Below are 19,809 nucleotides of genomic sequence, written 5' to 3' on the forward strand. Positions count from 1 at the left end.
AACCAAGTTTTGCAGCATTACTGGATGTGTTGTGGAGAGTTTATTGTACTATTTCACTGCTGCTATTTTTTTAATTTGGAACTAACCTGTATATGTGACTGGCATATTAATCAATGAGAGAGCATTAACTTGACAAGAAGTAGAAACATTCTGTAGAGGTGGTAGCTTCTATGTAGTGAGGCCCGTAGCTTAGCTCACTACATTTTTGCCCATCCCTGCTTACACCCTGCAAAATAAAATAACCAAACAGGCCTCTAAGCATCTGAAAAATGTAAACACATTCTTACTGAGGACACTCATAGAAATAATGCATTCCATAGCCCCTTATCCTAAACCTAATTCTAACCTTACCCCTAAATTCAGGTCTTAACCCCCAAAAAGCCCTTTAAAGTTGTGCGGACCAGACAAAATGTCTTCACTTTTCCTTCACTATCCTCACTCCCTATGGCTTATAAGTTTTTTAGTCCTCATAAAAACACACACACATACTCAATGAAGCATGAACAATATCATCCTGTTCTTCATTGTCAGCAGAGCTTCGTCATTGATTTTCTTTGGCATCTTATTGAATTTGTGTGTCGTGGTTTTCACTTAGTCTCTTTTAAATTGCGTTCCACAAAACAGTCATGAACTGTATCTTACTAAGAGTCGGTACTTAAAGGCTTTCTGTATTTGTCGTACTGATTGATTCACATGCGTTCTTCCCTTAATCCACTCACACACTGTTAGATACTCCGTGCATGTCAACTCCTTTTGATGTTAGCTTAGGTGCCTGCTGTTACATTAACACAATTTTCTCATGTCATACCTAAAATGACAACACGTGAAACACTATTCATTCATTCCAGTAAACACATTGTTACCATTCCTGTGAAACATAATGTTTTACACACACACACACAACCTGCTTAACTGCTCCTTAACTCTTGTCTGCAGGCATGTCAGCGATGTGTCCATCTGTCTGTCAGACTTTACACTGACGCTAGACTGATGTTCCAGCTAAAACTACATGCACCTAATTAATAATGATGCTATTGGTTTGACAGCTTTCTTTCTTCATTTTATTGTGTTGTTTCTTTCATTCCTGTGTGCCTGTTGTGTATTTTCTGTTTCTCTCACATGCTCCTGATGGCATTTAATTGTTCATTTGAAATGAGTCATTTGAATGTACAAGCGGTGTTAAAGACAGAATACTCAGCTGTGAACCTTTGGCATTTCAAGACAACGCAGCATCATACAAACGTCAGATCTAAAACTAATTTGTGCCTTTGTTATAGACCAACATCAGTGCTTATACAGTATGTGTTCTATGTTCTGCCATTGTTGCAGGGAGTCTCTGATATTTCCTTGAGTGGCTAAAGGACATTCAAGCTCTCTGGACATTTGTTGTATTCATACAAATGTGACTTTGTTTTAGGTTTTACAACTGTGGTGACACAAGTGTTCAAGGTTAAACCAGCCATTACTGTAGTCATTTATTATTGTGACAGCTGAGTCATTTTCAGTCTATTTTCATAGATTCTGTTCACTACATTAAAATTAAACCCTACAGTAAAATTAAAATATAGCTTGTTTTTCGGGTCCCTGGGGCTTTAAGCAGAAGTGGAAAGGACACTTTGAGCATGAACATGAAAGAAGTAATAGACTTGGTAATTTTAATAGTTATCTTAACCCCACAACCCAGTTCTCTTTTCTTTTTTTTTACCATGCCCAGGGAGATTTTGTTTAAAAAAAACAAAAACAAAAAACAATACGCAAAAAACAGTGGCCGAGAAAGGACAGTTTGTCATCAACACCCACACATAGAAATACATTTGTGAGTGTGACACAGACCTAACACTAAGCAGTAATTACTGTTTGACAGGAAGAGGTTTTGCTGCTGAGAGAAGCATCTGTTTATGAAGCCATTTTCAGACATGAACTCTTGGCAATGTCCGGTGATATGGGTCTGGACATTCTGTGGAGTTTGCAGTTCACACAGAGCGATGATTTCACAACAGCAGGAAAATCTCTAGACGATTCAGGTGAATCTGTGGCACCTGAGCATGCAGGAGAACCACCCATCCACACACTGTAAATCTGTTTCTCCTGCTGCGCCCTTACACAAGCTCACTCAGTCACTAACTGATGATTAGAATGGAGAGCTGGAAGGACAATATCTGAAGAGTTTCTGACCTCTGTGGACATTTGTGTACATCGAGAATCTTAAATCTGAAAGCTGTAAAATCAGCCTTTAATCTCAAAAGAGATTTTTTTTTTTCATGAACATCTGAAAAAACATAGGTGGCACCACATTGCCTCACAGTTATCTGGTACATATACATTTAGACAATGATCAACATTTAGTAAACCACATGCAGGATCTCCCATGAGTGCACACCTGCGCACATGGAAAAGGGGAACCTATTCCAGGCTGTCCCAACATAATGTAAGTGATGAATATAAATGTCTGCTGCTAATGTGAATATCAACAAAGATGCATAATTTTTTCAGAGAAAGGTTTTCTAAAATGTTTATTATGTATATAATATTCATAAATGTAAATGGCCCAAATATCCACCATCCTCCACTTTTAATTCATTTTGATTGTACATAAACCCTGTTTGTTTGGTTGTATTTTCATTATCTGTTCTCTTTTTAAATGTCATTTTAGTAAAAGCTGACAGGAGAGATAAAAAGATCATGTCAGAAGAGATGAATGACCCCGGGGGACGAAACGCTGCTGCCCCGCGCTCTGCTGGTGTCTCCCTCTAAATCCTCCGTGCAGAAACCACATCCTCCTCCGTGCCGGGCGCCCCTCTCGCTGTCATTCGTCCAAAAGCGAACCAGCCGGTACGATCGTGGCGCTGGCGGAGTGGAGCAGCGAGCACCGCATGTAAATGAACACCTCCACCTCCGTGTCGCTGTCACCTGAGGATCGTGAGTGGGTGAACTAACAGCCGCGTCCACCTCCTTATCGACCAGCCGACCTTTAACGAGCTGAGTGGAGATACGAAGGTGAAACTGAGCTACTTTGTAGCAGAGACTGCCAGATCATCGCTGCTGTGCGTCGCCGCCGTTTCTCGCTACAACACGGTGAGTGATCCGCGAGTTACGTGGCTGTAATAATGTCCTACTCTTCCTCGGTTTGGCGAGCTGTGTTGCCCGCTGGCTGATGCTTCCTGTGGCGCGAACAATTGCGGCGACCGCCGACATCGATCTGTTGAGGGGCGACTTCAAATACTTGGTTTATTACCAAAAGCGCACCACAGTTGATAATACTGTAGCACACACATTAACCACTGGACATTGTGAGGTGTATCACACCACAGCTGCACAATTTACGAGTAATTAAATGTTTAAAGTAAAAAAAACAACAACTCGCAATTGTCCTTGTGGAGTCACGCGGCTGAAGGGGACGCGGATCACGCAGGAGGCATGTTACCAAGTATCTGTAATTGATGGTCTTTACCCAGACTCGCCCATCATCATCATCATCATCATCATCACCATTACGCATGCCCGCGGCTCTGACTCTTCATGAATGATGATGGAAGGAGAGCCTCGCAAACGCATGCAGAGAAGAGAGAGAGGTGATGTGTCAGCCCCTGAACCTCAAACCTCCCATAGACTGACAACCTGAGGGAAATCTGGATCCGCCCCTGCTGTACATGATGGACATCTCTCTCTTACCATCCTCCCTGGAGTTAGTTTCACCTTAAGCCTCAGTTTTCCTTTTGACATCAATGTCACACAGTCAGTTGGTTAGCAGTTTGGACTGTTTCCACCTCTTGATTGGGAATTGTTTATTCCAGCTTGCCCTTCAGCAGTTTGTCTTTCCACTAACAGCATCATAGTGGGACTGGTGTTTTTTTCACAAAAACAGAGGGGAGTCTGGGGTGTGATTATATATGGGGGGCTACTTATCTGACAAAGCTAGAAACGGGATCTCTCACTCAGGAAAACAAACTTCAGCAGCCTCTTTCTCTCTGCCACAGGAGATTGTTGTTGGCTGAGAAGAAGATAAACTCCAGCCAAGAGATTAACATGGGATTACACAGCTACAGTGAGAACCACTCTGCTGTCAGACCTCCCCTCATCAAACACTAGCCTCATATTTCCCAGTAACATGCCAATTCTGAATCAGCCCCCCTACTGGATCCTGGGCATGTGTGTTGACCGATGGCAATCCATCCAGTCCAGAATCTAGGAGAGGAGAATATGAATACACACATCTTACAGTGCATCTTGTATTAATGGTCCTGCAGTTGGTGAGTTGTGCTGATGTGTGTGCAAGCAATGTTTCCCAAACCTTTTATATGGGACCCTCTTTTAAAAAATGGCAAACCATCACATCCCCATTGACAATATAAATCATGACAAGAGGAAATAAAATAATACAATTTTACAGGCAAGTTTTACTGCCATTTCTGCAGCACACACCATCTGTTATTTTGAATAGGTGAACCAACCATTTCCAATAAACTTATACTATGTTTGGTGATGGGGATGGCTTGATACCACTTTTTCCTCCACATGAGGGTCACGGGGGTGCGCTATGCCAATTTCAACTGACACAGGGCGATAGGTGGGGTGCACCCTGGACAGATCGCCAGTCTGTTGGACAAATCACAAATCGGGAGGCTTTAAAATGAGAGTTCAGATTCTTATAGTTGACAATAATCTTGAATATCTGTCAATTACCATAGTGATACTGATGCATTTTCCACCTAACCTCAGCAAGTTCATAAATGTTGCTGCTATTTTTATGATTTTTCCCAAACAGTATTACACTTGACTGTTTTTTTTCTTTTACCTTGAAACAAGTCCACACAACTGACATGATCACTCATTTATATGAGTGGTGCACCTTTCCCTTTACGGCCCGGGCTCAGTCAAGTACTATTACTGGATCATATTTCCGGATAGTGCATTCCTGGATATTACGCTGACCCTTTATCCATTCCAGTAATTTGACCAATACTAGACAGATGCTGAGTATGGTATCGGCTAATGCCTATTTGATAAATGAATCGCAACAGAACACAACACAATAGCCTCAGAAAGGATAAGTTCAAAGTTAATTATGCAATAATAGAGGTATAGACTAACAACAAAGAACACAAATATAGCACACCCATACTGGTTTGTATTTAGGACTGACTCTCAGTCAAAATCATTGATGTTTTCTACAGATGCATTATGTTTAAACACAGAGGGCAGAAAATACAAATACCCACACACCCCCACCCCAACCCCATTTGCTGCAGGCAAAAATCTCTCACATGGCTGTTAAGTTAATCAGATGTTTCATTTCTTTCCATGCAGCTCAGCATGAGGTTCAAGGAGCATTTCAAATCAATATTTTAGTGTGTCAGAGTCACAGTCACGCTCGTTCGGCCGAGGTGTAGCCATGTTTACTGTAGTCTGATCTAAAAAATGTGGGCTTTACTTGCACATTTGCCTTTGACTGATTGAATAAATTGATCATCCCATGTAATTAGGCTTGCCTGCTTCCAGTTAATGGATGCATTAGATGATTGATCATTCCTTAACGTCCTCGTGCTACTTCTGAAAGCCTCAGCACTTTCTCCTCCTTCATGTAAATATTAGCAGCAGCTGGATATATGCTCTAAATTGTTCAAGTGACGATAACGTTTTTTGCTCATAAATAATCAGTCGGAGCTACATAGCTGCCTGTTCCAAAGCGCACAGGAACATCAAACAACCTGATGAGTTGCTGCCAAGGGAGAGACACGGCCCACTTCCTTGGCTGTTATGTAGAAATACTGAGGCTTATAACCAGCACTTAAGGATATTTAGCGCAGCATTTCTCAGAAAGCTGGGAAGCTACCCAAAAGATGTTCCCAGAACGCACAAATTGGCCTTAATCGAACATTGTTCTCACTCAGCTGTCTTCAGGAACACTTGTTTCTGCTGAGTCTGTTAGAAAAAAAAGTAATCTTAGAATTGTATCTTTAAATAAGGAAATACAGAGACCACAAATTAAATCTATTAAGTAGCTGCAATGTTCCTTTTAAAGCACATTTTACCATGTCATATTTGTGGGGTTTGGATAGCATAAGATAGATGAATCGATAGATGGCTGGATAATGGATGGACTGGTATAGTATGAGATCTACTGTGAGATGAGAGCATTTGGACAGTTGCTCCATCAGGATGTGCTGTGAAGCTGTTGGTTCATGTTAGCAGCACTCTGAAGTATGTCCTGTTGCAACGTATGCTCTGATTTGAGTGAGATCCTTGAGGGGGCAAATTAACATTCATACCCTGAGAGGTTTGCTCACTTCCTTGTCTTGCAAATTCAGGATTTGGCAGCCAAGCTTGTAAAGATTAATTCTGTCAGTGCAAAATCAAGTCCCTTGTGCTCATTATCCTCTCATAGAGCCTCCTACTCCTCCTTGCACGCCGAGTCTGTGTGGCTATCAGTTTTATCAGTAGTAGATGAAATGTCCTCCAGGAAAGCTCTTGTTTCCTGTTCAGTCTCACCTTCCGATTTCTCAACCTTTCCGAACACCAATCACCCTCACTTTCTTTGTCGAAAGCCTCAACCTCCTCTGCTCATCCCTTGCCTCCCTCCCCCCGACTCTCTCTGTATGCTCCACACCCCCATTGAAGCTCCACACTCCTCCATCTGTATATTGATGGAGCCGTTGGTAAATTATGTATGAATCATATGAATTATTATGTCCTTGAAATATGTGAATGATGTGTTGTAGCTTTTCATCAACACTGCCTGCTGCCTCCTTCCATTTACTTATGTTTTCTCTTAATGTTTTCCTAAAAAAAAAAATAGTCTCATCAAATTTTCATTTGATGTGGTCCTATTTTTAGCTGCTGTATTTATCTTCTCGCTTTCATCCTCCCTTATTCAAACTTATAAAAAGCCTCGGAGGAAAAGGAAGTTGCAACTGAAAGAAAATGTTGGAAAGGGCCACTGCAGTGGATAGAGAGAGACCAGAGAGAAGGAAGGCAGAGGAGAAGACGGAGCAGAGAGCGAGTCTGGTTCAGAGATTGTTAATGTTCCTCTTGGGATTTTGCAAGTGCCAGACATCAGATGTGTCTTTTAAATGGAACAGGAGGAGCTCCTCTTCACATGCTGGCTGCTCTCTGGTGGTCCATATTGACCACTTATCTCTAACCTCTCACATATCCCACTGCAGAGAGAACCTTTCTAACAACTTTTGAGGAAGAACGATGACAGGCTTTTGCAGTTTTCAACCTGAGTCAAAACAAAACATGTTCTTGTTTTAAGGAGATGATGTACAGTCACTCGTGATCTGAAATCCCGTGAATATTTGCAGATATGTTGTGTAGTTAAAATCTCATGCCATCTCTGTGTTCTGAAGGGTGCCTCTCTGCTGCTCCCTGCTGACCATGCAGAGTGCCTGCACAGTGTTCGTGGCACTTGCCGCTGCCTTCTTCAGCTCGGCCGACTCCGACACGCACAGACCAAGACATGACTCCAACCTGGAGATCTGTATCCTTCTGCCACCAAGTGCATACACAGGCCTGTCTGTGGATGTGGACAACTCTCTCTCTCTCTCTCTCTCTCTCTCTCTCTCTCCCCCTCTCCATTTCTCTTTACATGATGTAAGTCACTGAATGTGAACCAGAATATTAGTAACACAGCGTTGTGCATTACACTGTGACAGATGGATGTATGAATGTTTGTGTGTGTTATGCCCCCCTGACCTCCTCCTGTCAGACAAGCGGCTGTTTGAGACCAAGAGGAAAGATCAGCTGAATGCGCTCAAGAACCTTGTCGAGCTGAACGACATCAACCAGCAGTACAAGATCATAGACATCATGCTCAAGGGTCTTTTCAAGGTAAGAGCATATCATGCAATATATTAGGGCTGCATTACATTTTAGAGTGCATGCAGTGTGTTAATATTGCGCTAATGATATGACTAATGATAAATTAACAGATATCTACAGTAAAGTCTTTCAGCTCTGGGTTCACTGCAAATATAGACCATGGTTGTATGGGGGGGGGACTGAATATATTCTCTATATTGTGCATTCCTGCTGGATTCTCGTATTGTCTTTGTGAAGCGCTAAAGTCAAGCACATGTAGGAAAACTTGTGTTTTTCCTAAGAGCTCATCGTTAGAGCTCATCGTTAGTGCTCTCAGCAGACGTAATGAGGAGAAGGTTTCCAGCCCAACAGGGAATCAAATGCCTCAAATCCAATGATTGCATTCATCAGCGTGTTTCCCCTTGCATTGATTTGAATGTTTAATCACAGTGCCATTCTCTCACATTAGGCTGGGGGCTTTGCTTTACAGCGTGTCTGCTTCTCCCGGCGAGCAGTTATCCATGGGTCTTTGTGCTTTTCAAGGACGACAAGCGTAGTCAACCTTCGGTGGCTGAAATACACCGTCAGCATTTCGTAGCACTCTGTGTGTATGACATAGTGCTTCAGAGTGTTCTGCTCATATCTCTTCTTTATGCTGTCTCCACAGTCCCTGACTCTCTAATCTCAGTTAGTGTCTGTGTACTGTGTGCTAATATTGTCCGTGTCTTATGTGTGTGTGTATACAGTAATTGTGTGCAACACAACCTGACAATGCAGTGGTCAGCCAGGCTTTAAACAAGCGCCCAGTTTAATTTTATTATCCAAACAAATAAAATCAACACCTGCTTTATTCTAAACCTAATTGCCTAACTCCATATGTTGTTCACCCTGATGTAAAGTGCTGTGCTAAATATCACAATAAGAATAATCGGCATTCAGTTCAAAGCGTCTAACTGCAACTTACAATCCTTTACATGACTGTAGACTTATATTCTTGTTCAGCTTCATTAAAACTGCAACTAACTAGGGATTCATGTTCACTACCAATGGAACTGATTGTCAGGCAATATTCACCTTGACATGCTGCACTAATCATGTGATGTATGCCATAAAGTAGAAATTTGCCAGTAGTTCCATCATGCCAATTCAGAAAATGCAGACCTGCTCAGGCTTTGACAGAGGTGCCATTCAAGTCATGTCAACTTTATTTCTAGAGCACTTTTAAAAATAGCCATGGTTGACAAAAGTGCTTTACAGAGTTCAAGGCACAGAAACAAGGTATAAAATATAAAAACATAAAAGTAAAAGAATAAAATGGTTAAAATCTCGGTAGAAGTGTCTGAGTTGACTAATCACATCCTGAAGTGAAGGAAAAGAGCTGGGTCTTCAAAAGTGATTTAAAATGTTCAGTGGTGCAGGCAGGTTTAATTTCCATGAGTGAAGCGTTCCAAAGTTTTTGGGCAGCTACAGAAAAGGCTTGATAGCGTTTTTAGTCGAGTTTTTCACACATCTTCAGGCAACCTTTTGTTAGACCACAGCGCTTGGGATGGTGCCAAACCATTAAGAGCTTTAAAAACCAACAACACAATTTTAAGTTTGGCTGGTTTGTCTTTTCAGGCTGCTGTAGAAACCTGTTGGCACAAGATGGCGGCCTAGCGATTATAACTTACACAAACATATTTATGGGTAGATGTGAGCATGTGATTCTCATGATTAAGAGAAACTGATATTTGAAAAGTGTACAGGTTTACAGAGTTGTACAATCACAGCAGAGAGTGTGGAATATAAAAACCTGGCTAGTGACATGTCCATCTTTCATTCAATAGGTGTTGGAGGACTCCAGACAAGTCCTGGTTGCGGCCAACATGCAGCCTGACGATCCCTTCCCCATGGACGATAAGATCAAAGAAGGTCTGATACACATTTACGCCTCTATTTCATCATTTCATTTTTTTTTTTTCCCTCAAGGTCTTTTTCCTCTTACTGTGCTTGTGTAAGTCAATTTATTTATTCTGCCTTTCACACTCTTGGTTCTGTCTCCACCATAGCTGACTGGTCTGTCTTATGCTGCTTTACACTTCCCTCAAATCTTCACTGTTCTTCTCTGTTAGTCTCTCCATCTCTCATCCTTATCCTCCTTTGGTTCCGAGCAGGTGCCAATAATATCAATTTTGTAACATCACTCTGAATGTCATGAATTCAAGCTTCACTTCCTTTGACATTTATACACCCTTCTACCACCACTGACTTTATTTGGGACTGCTTGATCTGCACTCTTCGTCTTGTTGTTGTGCTTAGCCGCGTGATTCTCTCTTTTTTGAACCTCTGCAGCTTATTCCCACGTGGTGGAGAATACTGCATTTTTTGGAGACGTGGCATTGCGTTTCCCCCGCATTGTCCATCACTACTACGACCGGAACGCCGACTGGGGAGGTCTGCTGCGCTGGGGACTGAATTTCTGTAACCAAACGGGGGTTTTCACTGGAGGAGCCCACCAACATGTCCTCACACTTGTAAGACCAGACAATGACTTAAACCTACACCATTTAAACATTTAAAGCTGTGCTTTTGACTGGGTGAATATAGAAAATATGTGTGAGTTAGTGTTGGTGAAAATATAGTGTATATTAGTGTATATAGTGTAATATAGTGTGTGTAAGGTTTATTTGTTATATTCTCTAATACATTGTATCTACAATATCAGAAACAGATATGAACTGATATGAACTGATGCATCAGATTCTGGCTGAAGGAAATTGATTAAACCAAATTTTAAAATGGTTATAGCTCTGTCATAAACTTGTAGAATAAAGTGTCTGTGTGTTAGATAGATGTCTCTTATTAATTGATCGCAGAGACGGGGTATTTTGTGTTGCTGTTTTTTGATTTATAACAGCACAGTATCAGGCAAATAAAACTATTAAACTATATCATATATGGGAAATATAAGACATGAAATACAATTATAGAAATATAATGCATAAAATATAAAAGATAATATCAGTAGCTATGCAGTGAAAAAGGAATAAAAACACAGCGTGAATACATTAAATACATACGTTGTGCAAGTGTGCAGTTTTTGCAAAGTCATAAGGTGCTGGGATTTGGATGTGTAGATAAGTAACAGAAAGTTCAGAGCATCAGCAAATGTGTCGCAAAGTCTTATGGCCTGTGGCAGGAAAGATGTCCTGCAACGCTCTGTGTGACGGCAATGTTTTAGTTTAATCAGTTATAACTTAAAGACACAACCTAAAGTAAAGTCTACGGCACAGTTAAAAAACAAAACTGGAACCAACATAGCTCAAGTTTTACATGACGTATGAAGATGTTAGACACCGAGTGACATCCCTGCAAAAATGTACCATTTATCAGTGGACTTATTCGTGATGTATTGCTGCCACGAGACATTTTTTAAAAAAGCAAAGCAGATAAAAATGTGTCCCCCCTGTTAAATGTGTGAGTTAATGAACTGAATCTTGCAGGATTAATCTGTGACCTCAGCATAGTGCCAAAAGGATTACACAGTGGATTAATTTTTCAGACTTGAAACAGCAGTTGGCATCCTGGAAGTGTACATCCAGCACTCACTTGTGCCTCAGTAACTCCATTCCCCTCCCACTTTAATGTAGCCTCACTGTCTGTAGTATACATGAGGAAATGCTACAATATTTGTAGATTTTTGTCTGCACATATTTGACAAATTCCATCAAATTGCTTTTTAAGCTGTAGAAGAAATGATAAGACGGTGTGTTACTTGCATTCATTGTCTCTTTTGTACCCCCTCCTCTTCTTATTCTGTCATCTTTCTGTACCTCTGTCAGATGTCACAGGAGCTGGGAATAATGGAGAAATCACCGGACTTTATAAACCCGTACCGCACAGAGAGAGATGATGTAAGTACAGTGCATTATTTTAATACATTATACTCACACAACTTTAGTCACCACTTTTAATGATTCCTCCATCAGATATTGACATTATGCCAATGCCCTAGTTGTCATTTAGTCTCCTAGCAACAGCCTCCCAACACCATTAAGAGCCGAAGTGCAAAACAAATTTCCAGAACAGTTGGGACACTTTCTAAAAATGCAATAAAAACTGAAATCTGTCATTTGTTGAATCACTCCGAAAACGAAAAAAAGTAACTAATATAGAAAATTAAATGTGATGCTTTCAACACCCTTTGAATTCATTTGTGATACAGTAATAGGTTATTCAAATAATATTGTTCTGGAAGGGTAGAGCTGAATCAATTACTCAATTATTAATTGATTACTAAATTAATCGTCAACTATTTTGATAATCAATGAATGAGTTTGAAGCTTTTTTTTCATGATTGAAACAAGATTTCTGATTGTTTCAGTTTCTTAAATGTGAATATTTTCTTCATTTCTTTGCTCCATATAACAAAAAAAAATCAAGTGAATCATTTTGGTTTGTGGACAAAACAAGACATTTGAGAACCTCATTCCCAGGTTTGACAAACACTGACCAATGTTTTTATGGACCAAACGTTTTTATGGATTAAACTAAAAAATGCAACCTAAAGTTGTCTTTTGCAAAGAGAAGTTATATATTAGTTTAGCATGTTTTCTGTCTGTTTAAATAAAGGCATTTACATTATATATTCTTATATACATATAAACGTGTGTATATATACACAATTATATCAAGTATGTAGACCTGTGCCTAATTAACAAAGGCACCTGTTGTGGTACAAGTGTTGTAAACAAAACAACCAAATGAAAAAAAACATAATTTGCATAATTTAATGACATATTAATAATGGCTATTTGAACTCTTTAATCCTGTTATAAGGTTTACATAACTGACTCCTTATTCCTCTTCATCGTCATTTTGCTAAATCAACAGTTCCATGCATTTTGTACATACATCTTGGATATTCCTGTTGTATTTATTTAATTTAACTTGTGTAATATAAGTTCTCATTAGCCATTTATACTGCAATAGTAAGTAATAGAAAGTTTCCCAACACTTTTTGAAAACGAGGTTTGTAACTAAACAATACAATGAGTGCAATAAACACGCACACTCACACATGTGACTCACTTTCTCTAATGTGCTCCAGGTGCTTCACACAGCAGAGGCTTTCCAAAAGATCCTGAGGGAGGAGGAGAAGAGGAGGAGGAAGGAGGAGAAGAGGAAAGAAATCAGGAAAGGCCCCCGCATGTCCCGCTCTCGCACTGAGCTATAGCGCTGCACCTCGGTGCTTGTGCAGAGCAGAAAATAAAGGAGGAGGAGGAGAAGAAAGAAGAGGGAGCAAATGCACAGTCCACAAGGGTTGGCTTGACTTGTAGACTCAGATGACAGTGACAAACATAAAAACATCACTGCCATCACTCGTACAAAAGCCTGGTGCTCTGTTGAAAAGAAGAGAGGAACCCTCAATTTGACACAACAAAGTAAAATAGAAGCGGATGTTAGTCTGACAAAGGCCTGAATTGCTGTACTCGTTTTTTTTACAGTGATTTATAATCGGGTCAACTAACGTTGTATGAGATGTAAACAATGTCTCTAGAATACGAGTTAAGAAAAAAGAACACATTTTTCATTACATAATTGTACTTTGGAATATAAGTAATTTCAATAAATTTGCTTCAGAACTTTGCAAACCCTTACTGTTCTGTGTTTGGTCTCGATTTTATGTGTCCTAAAGTCCAAATGCGTGTGGTTGCCAAATAAATATACATATTTGACCTCGCCTCATTAAACTCCAGACAGTTTCTGGGTAGGTTGAGCTTGATTCGATGATAGAATATAGTTGTATTTAATTTTCTTTCTTTTTTTTTTTTTTTTCTATTGTGATTTGTTGATACTTGTTGAAGCTGAGGGATGTTTGTGAATATTCGGATTTACATTCTCATTGCTGCTCCAGGTTGTTAGTATGCCTCTTAAACTTTGTTCAACATTATGGTTCATTTTTAAAACTTACTTTGATTCTTATTTTATCGCCATCCGAGTGAATCTACAGTGATTTCTTTTTTGACCCCTTGAATTAATTGATCCCAGTGAACAGTTCTGTTAGCCAGTAATACAGTATGTGACGCCTGTTTTTATTGTTTTTTTTATGTTGTTTCCCTTTGTTTTGTTGCTTTCTTTTCATCATTGCTGGAAATTGATAGTAAAAAAAAAATTATTATGACTGTTATAAAACTATATGTATATTCAGAGAGTGTGAATATCATTGCTGCAGAATCAACAAGCCATTTTGTTATCAGATTTATGGAAATAAAGTGATTCTGATATGCACAACATGTTCGTGTTCTCACTGTGTGGACGCGTGTGTTCGCTGTACACATCAGCCAGCAGGGGGCGGGCTTTCTCCAGACGGACTTTGTAATCGAGTCCAATGTTTGTATTTTTGATGAACTCAGACTCCTCGTTTAGCCCAACATGTAGCTTCATTCGCCACTTTCAGGAAGTGAAAGATTAAATGTGGAGAACAAAACGTCATTTTTAGAGTCAACTTAAAGTGATGTTTAACGACATGGACTCGGGTAAGATCAGGTCTTCTTATGATAGTTGCTCTTGGCGTCAGAAGTTAGCAACCACGGTTAAGGCTAGCTTGCTACTGGGGTTGCAGTTGGCAATAAATACACCAAGTTCAGATGTTTTGCTAATGTATTGTATTGTGACACAGTAGTATTCGGTATTAAAACGTAATATCTGCGTGTAATGTTTCACCTTTCTTGGTTGTTACAGTGTCGTGTATGAGTTATAAATAATATAAAATCGCATTCACTGTGTAACACTACCTTTCCGCCTTTCACCTGCTTGTAGCTAAGCTAACATAACCAGGTTGTTTTTGGTTAGAAGCTTCCTAACACTCCTTGACTGTCACATAAAACGTTTACTGTTATCATTAGCAACACGTACGTATATTGAAGTCAACAAAAGTCCTCAGGTATCTTTAAACAGAGGTTTACTGTCAGTGTTTTGTTAGTATTTTTCTTCGATTGTGATTAAATACAATCTCATTGCTCATTAAAATAAATACGTGCACAAGTGAAACAGCACAATACACAAGTATTCTGTACAAACAATGTGTATACAATTATAAGCAACAAATAATTCAGAAATACAAACAACTATTTATATTCTATTAATCAGTTTAGTGTTCTTTTAATAAATTAAAAATAAGTTTATTTGCTTATTTATAACAACTGATTGTTCTTGGTTTCTGAGTGAGAATGTAGTCATTTTGAGGTTCAGGAAACATTTTACACAATTTTCTGACATTTTATGGACAAAACAACTTGTGTTTAATTCTGAAACTAATTATTTGACTAGATAATGAGTAAAATAATGCCTACTACATAAAAAAACTGTTCTAAAGGCACTTAAATGTTCTTAAGCTGCAATTGATAATGAACAGTGCTGAATCTGATGTTGGACAGGATGACAGGATACAGGTTGAAGTGTATGAATACACTGACTGCACCATATAATCATCTCAATTCTTCTCAGCATCGTTATGCATCACCTCATATGTATTCTCAGCATGTAATATTTCTCATAATCTGTCTCCAAGTGTGCAATATATAAAGGCATAAATCTCTCTCAATTCTATAAGGAACATCTGTCTGTAGTTTCGTCTGGCCGCAACACTTGCCTATCAAAAACGAGAGTCCTTTGATGATTTTTAACAAAGACAAGGTAGTAGTGAAAAATTACTAATACGCACTGCCACAAAACACATCTGATTCGTGTGAACTTCAAACTGTGAATAGTAACAAGACGGAGAAGAGGAGGGAGAAAAGGGCAGTCTATCTGTCCTTCTGCCTGTCCATGACTGTTAACCGCATAACTGTCCAACTGGTTTGCTTGACAGACTTCAATTTTGGCAGGTTCTTCTATTTCCAGCATACTGTTCACCAAGTTGTGTAATGCTGCACATACTAAGGGCACCACATTCCCTTGATGTAAAATGTGACAGATGTATTGCTAAACGAGCCACTTCCACATGAGGATAGGCAAGGCAAGGTGCCATCCACATGATGCTGAGTCATTTGAAGACCAAGATTTGGAGTACTGCACTAGGACACTTAAATGTTTGCTTGAGCCTACAATTTGAGGCACTGCCATATCATTATCATCATTGTCGGTCATTTTATCACTAACAAAATGCCCAAGATATTTTCCTGGAAAACCGGGAAGGATCAGTGATAGATTTTCTTTTGTGGTACAGATCATCACATCACTCTTGTTGGCATTATATTCGATGTCACTTGGACTGAAAACAATAGGGTCATCTGCAAACATATGATGGTTCGCTCATTGGTTATAAATCATGCATTCAATTTATTTGTATATATTGTAGTTAATCAATAAACAATAAAATATGTACTGTAAGTCTTAATAATCTCACTTAAAGACTATTTATGCTTTGCGATGTTTTTCAGGGGATGAAGAAGAGAAAATTGGTCCGATTATTGTGGAGGATGAGAAGGAAGGTAACAATTCTGAGGCCATGTGGGGTGAAGAACTCAGACTAGTCCTCATCGGTAAAACTGGATGTGGCAAGAGTGCATCTGGAAACACCATCTTGGGCCGGAGGCAGTTCCTGTCACAGATTAGTGCCAGTTCTGTCACACAGATCTGTGAGGTCGGGAGCGCGATGCTCGCTGAGGAAGATGCTGCGTTAGAGGATGGCCAACCTGTCACTCAGAGGAGGATGAAGAGAGTCACGGTGGTTGACATGCCAGGTTTTGGGGACACTCAGCTCAGTGTGGAGCAGATTCATGCAGAGATAGCCAAATGTGTGACTCTCTCTGCTCCTGGCCCACATGCTTTCCTACTGGTTGTTCCAATAGGACGATATACAGACAGTGAGAACCAGGCAGTTTGTGACATGATAAAGGTATTTGGGGAGGATGCCGTCTGTCACCACACAGTGGTTCTTTTTACCAGAGGCGATGACCTGGACGGTATGGAGATTGAAGAGTACCTGAGGAAGACTGCATCTGCTCGGCTTAAGACTCTGATTAACATGTGTGGGGGCAGATACCATGTTTTCAACAACAGAGACCCCAGTAATTCGGAGCAAGTGAAAGAGCTCTTAATGAAGGTGGATAAGATGATAAAGCAGTCTAACAGTGAGTTTTACACCAATGCCATGTTTTTAGAGGCTGAGGCTGCGATCAGGGAGGAGCAGAGAATCATGTTGAGGGGGCGAGGTGAAGGAGAGGGGGAAGAACAAAGGGGAAATACTGAAGAACAGGCTCAGCTTCCAAAACGAAGAAAGTGTGACCTAGAGTCTTGCAAAGAAGGAAGCAGTGAAAGAGGATCACTAGGGCTCAGCAGGAGGCAGCTGGAGAGAGGAAATGATGATGATGATGTAAGGGTGGAGCGGTGGACAGAAGAGAGTAGAGGCAGTGCTTTCAGTCTCCTCAGGGGCAGAGTTAAAGAATTTAAGGACTATTTCCGAAGCAGGCCAAAGAGCTGCAGCAGGAGACGGTTTCGCAACTCATCACTGATTCGCTTGAGAAGAGAGGCTGCACTCTCTGCAAAGGTGCTTCAGAGAGTTAAGATCCTCGTAGCTGCTGGAGCCACAGGCATGGCAGTCGGGGCAGTGTTTGGAGTAGCTGCCCCATTAGCAGCTGCTGCTGGGGCATCTCTTGTGGGAAATTCAGTTGGTTTTGCTGCAGGTCAGCTTGCTGGGATGTCTGCAGCAGGAGGCACAGGTCTAGGAAAAGCTGTTGGGGCTATAGTGGCTGCAGCTTCAGGGAAATCTGCACTGGCTCTGGGAGCAGCAACAGGTGGGGTTATGGGTGGTTCTGTTGGAGCCATTGTTGGTACTGGAGCTGCCAGTCCTGGGGAGGGTGCTTTGGATGCCCTTGGGCAGGTTAGCCTTATGGGGGCCTCTGCTGTGGGGTTGGCAGCAGGAGTAGGAGGCGCCTTAGGAGCTGGGGCTGCTATAGGTACAGCTCTGGAGGGAGCAGCTCTCAGTACAGCTGCCCTTGGTGCAACTGAAATTGCAGCAGGAGGGACAGTGGATGCAGCCACAACTATTGTTGCTCAGGGTAGTTTAGCTTCAGCAGCAGGGCAGCAAGCAATGGCCGCTGTAGCTGCAGAAACTGTGGCACCTTCTTGTGCCGCAGCAGGGACAATCTTAGCCCAGGCTGCAAATGTCCCAGTGGCCACTGGTTCTGCTGGTGCTGTGTGTGGATTAGTAGGTCCGAGTGCAGCATCAGTACGCAGCGGGGTGGTGTCAGACTCTTGGGGCACTGTGGCAACAACTACACGTATTTTGTCCGCAGTGGCTGAGATAAGCAAGGCTGCAGCAGGCATTGCACTGGCTGGTGGTCTGGTAGTGAAGGTGGTAAAGGAAAAAGTCAGGTGTGGCACAGGAACAACAGAAACAAATTATTCAGAGAAAAAGTCTTATGAAGTTCACTGGAATAAATAAATACAGGAAGAGTTGTAATCCTCCGAATGAGGATCATATTCATATATGTATTTTATCACATTGACCCCTCTGGTAAAATTCTACACTCCACAATAGCTTTCCTCATTGTGAGAAGTTGCACTTACCATGTGAATAAAATGTGAATTTAATATAACATAATCAAATTTATCAACAAGAAATTACTTATGCTTTTGAATACAAAGAAGCAGATTGTGACAATTGTGCCTGAGTGAAATGATATTTGCACTGTGGTGTTAGAGAATTACTTTAGTATTTTTGATACAAGTACTTGTGATTTGGGCTTGGAATTAGACATATAATCCTCACTTGCATTTTTATAAAATAGAAAAAGAGATGATGTGGACTGCACTAGTTCTGTTTTTTATAATCAATGACATGAATTTTAGTTCAGTTTCATTTTCAAATGTATTTTTCTTTTGACTTTCCAAAAGAAGTAACAAAATGAACATTTAATCTAATAACAGTAGTGGATTTTGAAGATGTCTTAAAAAAAGGTTGTATTGAGTATCAAAAAGCATTTCCCAATCTGAAGGTTGACAGTTGACTGATATTCTGTTAAATATCATTAATATTTGAACAGCAAAAAGGTTTTTTTTGACTATCCAGCATCATTGCTATCAATATCGGTAAATGTATCTACACTTGATTATTGTAAAAATAATAAAGACACATTTCTTTCACCACAACTGTTATTGTCCATTGGTTCTTTCAGTTCATCTGCTTTAGCCCTTTAGCTGTTATCGGCCATTAAACTTATTCAGGTGCTTTATCCATCTATCCATCCATCTTCTACTGGAATCCGGAGAAAACCCACAGGAAGAACCCGGGTCTTCTTGCCGTAAAGGCAAGTCTGCTAACCACTACACCAACCATGTGGCCCCATTCAAGTGCTTTAGTATTATATTATTATATTTAGTCTATTGCCGTAATACCTTTAGGGATACCAACATTTTGTGACATTTAGGATGGGATGTTTCACTAAGGTTAGTTGAACAATGGATTTCTGCACATTTCATTGTTGTCAGACTTTTAAATTCAGTGCATTACAAATTTAACAGCTGAATTCATTCTTTACTGTTTGCATTTATTCATCTTTAATTGCATTTGTATTTCTCAGGATTGACCTATTTTCAGACTTCATGGAGAATTTGACTTAATAGTAGAACTGCTACATTCACAAAACAGGATCTTAGAGCTCTCTCTCTCTTCTCTATATACACACTGCATATGTATGTACATATATACATGGTTACATGTTTAATATTAGTTCATAATAATCATATTAAGGTTATTCATTACTATTAATATTTGTTTAATTTTGTTCACTTGTTTATTTTTTTGCCATCATTATTAATAGCACTGAGTTTGTCTGGTGAGGTCCCTTGTTCCCTTGTTTTTGTGAATATAGGGGGCGCGGTTTATTCAAATGACTCACGAGCTTCTGATGGTTGACGTACTATCAGACCACGGCGAACACTCGCCTGTGATTCGCCGCTGATAACTGGTCTCATGACAACTACTGCCAAGTTTGGGCCAATCAGCGCCCGCTGTTGGCCACC

General features: G+C 40.3%; 3 protein-coding genes across 4 annotated transcripts in view; all 3 read left to right on the forward strand.

The window, feature by feature from the left end:
• Positions 1–1,473, forward strand: part of LOC131475323 (meiosis inhibitor protein 1) — a 47,135-nt gene extending 45,662 nt beyond the window's left edge. For both annotated transcript variants that reach the window (XM_058653371.1, XM_058653372.1), the window contains one exon: positions 937–1,473. In XM_058653371.1, coding sequence (XP_058509354.1) covers positions 937–991 — 55 coding nt within the window. In that variant the 3' untranslated portion in view covers positions 992–1,473. The remainder of the gene's footprint in view (positions 1–936) is intronic.
• A 1,222-nt stretch (positions 1,474–2,695) lies between these two features.
• Positions 2,696–14,073, forward strand: LOC131475375 (coiled-coil domain-containing protein 134-like). Its single transcript, XM_058653453.1, has 7 exons — positions 2,696–3,075; positions 7,350–7,480; positions 7,709–7,830; positions 9,627–9,711; positions 10,132–10,313; positions 11,622–11,693; positions 12,890–14,073. Exons 2-7 carry the CDS (start codon positions 7,378–7,380, stop codon positions 13,013–13,015), a joined length of 690 nt encoding a protein of 229 aa, XP_058509436.1. The 5' UTR covers positions 2,696–3,075; positions 7,350–7,377; the 3' UTR covers positions 13,016–14,073.
• Positions 14,074–14,155: 82 nt separating this feature from the next.
• Positions 14,156–18,930, forward strand: LOC131475336 (uncharacterized). The gene is made up of 2 exons (XM_058653394.1): positions 14,156–14,318; positions 16,224–18,930. Exons 1-2 carry the CDS (start codon positions 14,297–14,299, stop codon positions 18,227–18,229), a joined length of 2,028 nt encoding a protein of 675 aa, XP_058509377.1. The 5' UTR covers positions 14,156–14,296; the 3' UTR covers positions 18,230–18,930.
• Positions 18,931–19,809: the final 879 nt, after the last annotated feature.

The sequence above is a fragment of the Solea solea genome, chromosome 16 (assembly GCF_958295425.1).
Source record: "Solea solea chromosome 16, fSolSol10.1, whole genome shotgun sequence".
NCBI lineage: Eukaryota > Metazoa > Chordata > Actinopteri > Pleuronectiformes > Soleidae > Solea > Solea solea.